This window comes from Anarrhichthys ocellatus, unplaced genomic scaffold, assembly GCF_004355925.1.
Source record: "Anarrhichthys ocellatus isolate YVR2014 unplaced genomic scaffold, GSC_Weel_1.0 scaffold16, whole genome shotgun sequence".
In the NCBI taxonomy this organism is placed as follows: Eukaryota; Metazoa; Chordata; class Actinopteri; order Perciformes; family Anarhichadidae; genus Anarrhichthys; species Anarrhichthys ocellatus.
The window spans coordinates 8,866,905-8,875,099 of NW_022280046.1; the positions used below are offsets into that span (position 1 = coordinate 8,866,905).

The 8,195-nt window shown below is 43.9% G+C and overlaps 1 protein-coding gene across 3 annotated transcripts in view; it reads right to left on the minus strand.

Annotated features, from left to right (window-relative positions):
• The window catches only part of wdr7 (WD repeat domain 7), a 115,372-nt gene that overhangs the window by 22,969 nt on the left and 84,208 nt on the right, over positions 1 to 8,195 (minus strand). For all 3 annotated transcript variants that reach the window (XM_031855804.1, XM_031855805.1, XM_031855803.1), the window contains one exon: positions 6,674 to 6,901. In XM_031855804.1, the coding sequence (XP_031711664.1) occupies positions 6,674 to 6,901 (228 nt within the window). The remainder of the gene's footprint in view (positions 1 to 6,673; positions 6,902 to 8,195) is intronic.

Sequence of the window (8,195 nt, forward strand, 5' to 3'; positions counted from 1 at the left end):
ACACACACACACACACACACACACACACACACACACACACACACACAGAGAGAGGATGCAGACAGCGAGCAGGATGGAGGTCGCTTCATAGCTGACCTGACATTTGAGCCAGTCTCTGTGGGGACAGGCTGACCATTAAGGCTCCAGAAAATATCCCCCATCCCTCAATAACACTACCCCCCCCCCAACACACACACGTATGAACCCCCTCTTCCTCCTGGGTGTCTGTCTGTCTCTCTCTGCCTGTCTCACCCACTGAAGCCAGAGGTCCAGAGCAGATCCTTCACAAAGTGCTTCAAAAAGATAGAGTTGGAGGAAAATCAAGACGGAGAGGGGCAGAATGAACACCTGGTGTCTGGTTATGTCAATGTCAACAAAAAAAACATATGTACATACATGCAGTTATCATAAATTAACTGGTCATTCATTTATTTATTCAGAGTTCATTGACGTATGCGCAGAACTGCATCGATGAAGTTCTGTCGAGCGTTCAGGCAGGCTCTTTTCTTCTTCTACTGTCTGAGATCGATACAGTTCATTGTGTTGTCAGTTGAAATGTAAATAATATGAAGAAACATGTAATGTAAAACAGATCATTTACTATACGTTCTTATAATCCTGTGGTGGCTCTTAAGGTCCTCCAGTCTCCAGACACACAAAGCTAATGTCATCATCTGGAGCTCCTGGCATTAAATCATCAACCCGCCTTAAATGGCAACCCCCCCTTCCTTATTGGTTTAGATCTACACACACACAGCCTACGAATGGGGCTATGAAAGATATAGCTGGAGGCTAACTGTGTTAGCATTGCTGGGCACGACTGTTATAATATATAGCGGCAGCGACAGATAGAGCGCTAACTGTGTTTGCATCATTGTGCTACCTCGTTATGGGTGACATAGGCTGTAGGAGATGGACGTCTGCGCTAACATTGTTTGCAGCTATGTTGTGGCTGTTGGCGAAGAGACAAAGAGTCAGACATGCAGAGCCAGTGTGCGGTTGGCGTGTGGCGACTCGGTGATAGGGCGGCGAACTTTGACCCTCATTTGGGGATCGACATGACGTGGGCAAACGCCAGTAAGGGTGGAAAAAAATCAATCATGTTTTTGTTACATTCATCGATATATACATACAAACAGTGGAGTATAAATATCAGCAGTCGTGTAGGGTTGGATAAACTTTGACCTCCAGTTACTGATTAGTACAAATCATCGAGACCACCAACAGAAATCAATTCCACTCAGAGTTATGCTGTTCCTTTATGCTTTTTCAACCAAACTCTCTTCAATCATGCAATCAGTTTCTCTCAAATGATCTCCTTCTTCTACTGAAGCAATTGTGTCTTAATTCAATATTGACAGAGTGCATGTTTGGAGCAGCTTCAGTTCCCAGTAGTGGTAACTTCTGTCACTTGGTGTGTAATCAGGGCTCTAACTTAAAGGTGCCTTTAAAATAGATAGAATAGAGCAACTAGATCAAGGACGGTAAAAAATACTTTCCGGAATTATTTTAAGGTTCACAGAAGGTGGATGTATCCGCGGCTGTCAGCCGGTCACCGAAGCGGTGGTGGGATTCTACTTTGTGGTGTCACCAGCGGCTTAACCGAAAAAATAGTACCGCGAAAGAGACAAAGAAAAAAAAAAATGTCCTCCGTGTTATATTTATGCCACGCACCACTATCAAAATAATTGTATGGTAGAAAGACAGCCATTGGATTAGTGGGACTGACAGCATTTACATTGGGACGGTTTATATTGTATTTCGGCACCGTGATGCAAAATATCTAAGTTAGAGATGTTTTTCTCAGTTGCTTTGGCAAAAGAAAATGTTTAAACAGTGTGCAATTGTTAAACCTGCTAAAGAAATACTAAAACACAAAGACTAACATCTTCAGTAGGAACCAATGGCCGTAGTGCTGACAGTCACAGACGGGTTAGGGAAGTTAAGAACTACTGAGATGTTGTTCTGTATGTTCTTTTCTTACTGCCAGGGAATTGAAATGAAAAGACCAATACATCAGCCTTGCCCTTTGAAAAACTATGTTCCCGGATCTATTTTAAAATATTAAAAGTAAAAAATAAGGAGGCTTTGATGAGCGTAACATGCTATAAACTCATTCTGTTCACATTCTTGTGGTCTGTGTTGCGTGAAATACGATGAACGCCTTTTGCAAACTTCGCTGGGCCTCTGATAGGAAATCAACTCAACACTAGTTTGAAATAAACTGATAATCAATAAATCAAGGTGACTGTGTGGGAGGATGGGACGAAATCGGCAGAATAATTTGGGGGACATGGGGCAAAAGGTCACCAGTCAGATTCAAACCCTTGACATTGATAATACGCGTGTACGTGCTTTTCCCACAGTCAAACTGCAACCCCCCCCCCCCCTCAACACAGAGCGGGCCTTAGAGGTTATGAGGTCAAAGTGCAACGCTGTGTGAAGTGACAGTGGGTGGGCAGGTGTGTGTGTTTATAATAGACCTGACAGAGGTTTAATCTCTCAAAACTATTTGCATGTAGAAGCCTATTTTTTTTTTTTGTCCTGGACCATTGAAGATGGCTGTTAACAATCAGCGCTGTAATTGGCCGGATCGAGATTCAAATTTACGACCCCTCCTCTCTAGTCAGTGAGCAGGAAGTGAGAGAGGTCCAGGACTCGGGTCCATTTCTCACGGCGGACATCTCTGTTTAAAAGGCAGGCCCGGACCCAAATGAACCAATAGCTATTGACAAAGCATCAGTTGGCCATAATGAGCCGTTAGTTAGAGCAGTAAACACGTCACATAAACACAGAGAGGGTGATTAGGACAGGAGGAGGAGGAGGGAGGTAGGAAAGAAGGACGTAGGGTGGAAACAAGGAGGGAGGGAAGTAGAGGGTGTGAAATAGTGACAGATCGGCGATGTCTAAAGTTTACCAGGCCGAGTCGACCACTAACAGGCTTTTCTACTTTCCCCTCTCTCTCTCTCTCTCTCTCTCTCTCCCCCCCTCTCTCTCTCTCTCTCTCAATGAGAGGTGAAGGTAAATCAATGAGGGGGACTTGGTTAGTGGACGAGAGCCAGATCGGACTCGCTGCAGGGAGAGAGAAGGAATTAATAAAAATAAAGAAACTATACGAAAAGAGAAAGAATAAGAGCCAGTTTGAGTGAGAGAGAAGAAATGCTGTGTATTGTGAATAATTATATGATAAAAACAAAAGTAGTATCTGGTCAACAACCACTGGATACATTAAGATTACCTGTGTTAAAAAACTGAACGGTTAGTAATTCAGTTTTTTTAACACAGGTAATCTTAATTAGATTACCTGTGTAATCTAATTAAGCAAGCTAGCTAGTTCGACTGGCTATTGTAATGTCTAGCATGAGCATGTTCCAGGCTAATTAGCATGTAGATAGATAGATAGATAGATAGATAGATAGATAGATAGATATGATTCAGAGCATTCATGTAGCAGCTAACAACTATTAGCTACTTAAAGATATAGTGGATGAATGAAGTCACTCTTGCTATGCGTGTGATGTTATCAGAGTTTTTCTGTGCTTTGTTTAAGAAGCCGGGCCGGCCGCACGTGCATTTTAGTGCATGCGAGCGTGACCCACTGGCTAACTGATGGCTGCCGCTCTGCACTGCTCTCATACGGCGGTTTAGGGTTATAATTCCATCAGGACAGACGTTGCAGAAGCGTCGCGCCCACCCTTCGGTTCCCCCTCAGGTATACACTGTTAGCTCTGTCAGCATGTTGAGAGCCGTGCGGAGGCAACAAATATGCTTTGAATTCCGTATACAGCATAAAAAAACGTATCCTGCTAATCAAACGCAAACCCAAGATTAAGCTACAGTAACTATTACTGTGTTTAACTAAATTACTGATTGCTACTATGGATGAAAACTTGCCTCAATATAGAACCTAAAATAAGTCAAACATTAATTTGCAACAAGAATTCTCTCAGCGCCATCAATAAAATACAAAATTAGCTGACAGCTACGATGTGAAAAAATATTCAATCTTTACGTAGCTTATTTGATTAATTAATTGATGACCGTGAGGTACAAATTAGGAGAAAATTGTAGACGAATTTCGAGACAATCAGCAAAATAAAATGCAAATGAATGCGTGTTTGCCTGCACTGCTGTTGCATGAATATCACAAGAGTGCATCAAGATCAGTTGGTGGAGCTAATTCTCCAGAGAGGGCGCAGTGACATGACGTGATTAAAGGAGCGCCGCTCAAACCTCAGGTTTCCATCACCCGCTTTGCCCCTGTTCAATTTTCTAGAATAGAAAAAGAATAAAGAACTCAATTTCCAATCGGCTCTCATGAATGTTTTAAAATGCCACCGTTCACGGCGAAACGGGCCTCAGAGGGCACTCCAGGTATTTTGACATTTACCGTGAGCATTATTGTCCAGAGACAATACACAGATGTACAGTTTGTCTCTTTTATCCTGTCCATGGACATCCCACCTTCCCTCTGTCATCATCTATCCTTCCTTCCTTCCTCCCTTAAGCTCAATCTCCCCCGCCGTCTTCCCTGCACCCCCCCCCCCTCGCCATATGAAAACATCAATCTACACTCTGCTGTATAGACTACTGTACCCTCCCTCTCTCTGGGTGGACAGCTCTCATTCATCACACGCACTGCGCTGTATGCCAACAACACCGATCCATCTTTCAATTTCATAACAGAGTAGGGGGGGGGGGGGGGCAGGGGGAGAAAACAACAGACTGGAATGAAAGCTGGAAAAAAGAACAGAGTGAAAAGGTGAGAGGGATAAAATGGACAAAGGGGCAGGAATGAAAGCAGCATTACAAGAATAAAACAAATGTCCTCCACCGCATGCTTTTTACAGTCATCTGTAACTGTCTGATGGAGCTTTATATTAAGCAATAACACCTTTTACAGGGTTCAGCCTCTTTGTGGGGTCAGGTCAAATAGCTGGGTGAGTTTTTCAAGGAGCAGCCTCAGTTAAGGTGGTGGTGACTGTCCTCCAGTTGTTCAAACACCTAAATACGACAGGAGGAGTAGTAAATGTTACAGCCTCAACCTCTTGGCAAAGAGGAGGCCGGGGTGGATGAATGGGTCTACAAAGAGCGTGGATTTGACATGGGAGACGGTTGCTTGTTTCCCCATTTCCATTCCCCAGGACGTATAATCAGAATGACATGTCTCGGGGCAAGCTGCGCAAGCCTCCTTCAGCTTTCCAAATACACATGATCAATCACTTGTCTCACAGTCTGACTGAAAGTAAACACAGAAAGTAGCAGCCCTGGCCATTATGTCTAGCGGCATAGGGATCTGCATCCGGGTCGACTTCCCCGGCTGACCTGACTCTCTGCGGCAAAACTCAGCCGGCTGTGGAGAGCAGCAGCAGGACCACCAGAGGTAAAGTAAGTCCTCTTACCATTTCACATAGCTCCTCGTCTGTGTACTCGGGTTACAATAAATGCAGTCCTCATAATAGTCCACGGGATAATCTGCCTTTGAGTTTAGTTTTTTGAGTTTCACACCCAGACGTTACGGCGTTCAGCTGGGAATCCCGAAAGTTGAGTTGAGCCGAACCGTGCAGTGGAAATTAGGCCTTAGTCTTGTTAACGCGTTCTTTGATTTGTGGTTGAAACGAGAATCTTTCAAATATCATATTGCATTTTATCTGGTCAAAGCTCTAGTGTGACTGCTGGATGTTAAAACAACATTAAACATTGATGACTTTGAGAAGTTTGGTTTATTCTGTTAAAAACAAGTATCATACAGGATCACATTGTCCAAATGAAACCCAGCCAGAGAAGTACATGAAAGGTTTTAATCGGGTGGAGCGAGCTCTACTCAAGGGGATCAATTACATTTGGAGTTGTTCTCATCTGATGACATGGGCTTGGGGTTTTCTGTGTGTGTGTGTGTGTGTGTGTGTGTGTCCGGTGAGTCCAAACAGGTGAGCTGACCACTGTGCACAGGGCCAACATCACGCTCCACAGTCTATCAGCGAGAGCACAGGCTCTGTCGCTGGGCGGATGGCCCCAGACGCAACCAATCAGAGCTCAGGGGCAGCAGGATGGAAGAGCGGCTCTGCTCAGTTCAGGTTTGATGCCTACCAAGGTCCAACGCTGCAGGCACGGCGTGGCACAGGCTGGGCCCAGTGAGCGTGTGTGTGTGTGTGCCAAGCTCCTTAAGGTGTCAAGCTTGGTGGGTGAAAATCAATCCCATCTCTCTCCTCACCTCTAATCCAACACCGAAGTTTCTACTTTGACAGTTGTGTAGTTCTGAGTTTGGAAAAACCATGGTCCTGGACTAAGACAGGAGCCACCGAACATTTCAGTATCTCACTAAGGGTGAGAGTATTGTGAGGCCACACATATATGCTCATGTACATAATATGAGATTAAGTCAAAAACCCAAAGGCTGGTTTAGGGTTCAAGGCCTCATCAAAGTTATTAGATTCAGTTGCTAGGGACCAAGGATGTCTGGACCAAATTTCATGGCAATCCATCCAACAGTTGTACTATTTGACCCCAAGCCAAAAATGTCAGCCTCATGGTACAGCCTCAAAATTCAGTAGGATTCAATCTCTGAGGAACTGTGAGTGAGCCTCCCTACATGCCTACCTCGGGACGCAAACTACATATGTTGATAAGCAGAATGTAAATATGGCCATGAGTGTGTCATCTCTGTACATACATGTGTGTCTGGCCAGAGAGTAGTTGGATGACCCTCCGCTCGTCAGTCCGAAGCCCTCGGGCGCCTGTCCGCCGGCTCGGGCCCGCGCCACACCCTTCGAAGGTTCTATCTCAGCGCCGAACTCGGCCCCGATGACCCCCAGCAGCACGATGGCGGTGGCTTGTTTGCGGCGCTCCTCGTACGAGTTGGAGATCTTCTTAGCGTTGGGCGGAAGGTTGGACAGACAGCCTGGTAGAGAGACAGAGAGAGACGTCAACACAGGGCCTTCTCATTGATGTAACAGGATTCACCCTGGTCTCAAGACGGGACCTTCCATGCTTAGTTTATTATTTGGTTTCTTAGTTCTATACTTTAGTCACATGGTGACATCTCCAAGTCAACTGAGCAAACTTTATTCACTTCATTCCATTCCTTTTTTAAGTACAAATTAGCTTCCAGACTAAATGATTGAACATGTTTGTGCATTTGTTAGTTTCAAAGGGCATAAAAGTTAATTATAGGTTGACCAAATGATCTTAGTTCAAGATCCATTATTACCAAGGTGTTGAAAGAATTTTCCTGCCCAACATAACACATGTTGAGACCCCCTTTAAGCTTCTTCAGCCCCCCACATCCCTCACAGATCCTAAACAATGTGATCATTTGCTGTCAGGCCCCTGGCGATGCACCCCCACAAATGTTTTAAAAATATGCAGTACAATACAGTTTATACATAGTAGGGATTACTAATATTTACCAAAATCCTCATGACCACAGCAGATACACCCTTACTAAACTTTTATATGAATTTCAGAACAATACACTTTTGTGTTTCATTTTAAGGTCAAAATACATTATGTAAAAACACAACAACTTTCAAATATATCAATAGATTTGTGTTAGATAAAAAAGACATCACACAAATGCCATTTTTATGGAACAACCCACAACTGCCTTTGCATTTGAAGTGACCAAACCAAAAGCTGAGTGTCATACAATAACATGGTAATTTGAGAACCAGCTATATATTTCTACCAACAAAAGTCACAGCATTTTAATGTGCCTCCTACAAAAGCCAGAAATGCAAAACATCAAAAAAACTGCCAACAGCTCCATCTAATGTCCGTCACATCATAAGGGAACTTCATCTAAATGCAAAGCTGCAGGACCTGAATCTCATATCCGACCTGTAAGATGCTGCTTTTAGTGACTTACTACATTTAGATAGCAACATTGTAGTTCATACTGAAAGGTCTGGAGATACTGCGGGTCTGTTTATTTCCTTCCTCTGACACGTTTGAGAGATGTTTTAGCTGAATAGAGTCCAGGGGTGGGGAGACCCCCGTTCTCATTTCTTTCTTTTTCTTTCTTTTCATGGTGGTTCGAAAAAAAAAAACAAAAAAAAAAAAACAGCAGGCCTGTGAGTCTCCATTGAGCCGATAACAACTGAACAGGCACACTTCTATTGTCCCGGTATTAGCCATTACTCACTCACTCACACACACACACACACACACACACACACACACACACACACACACAC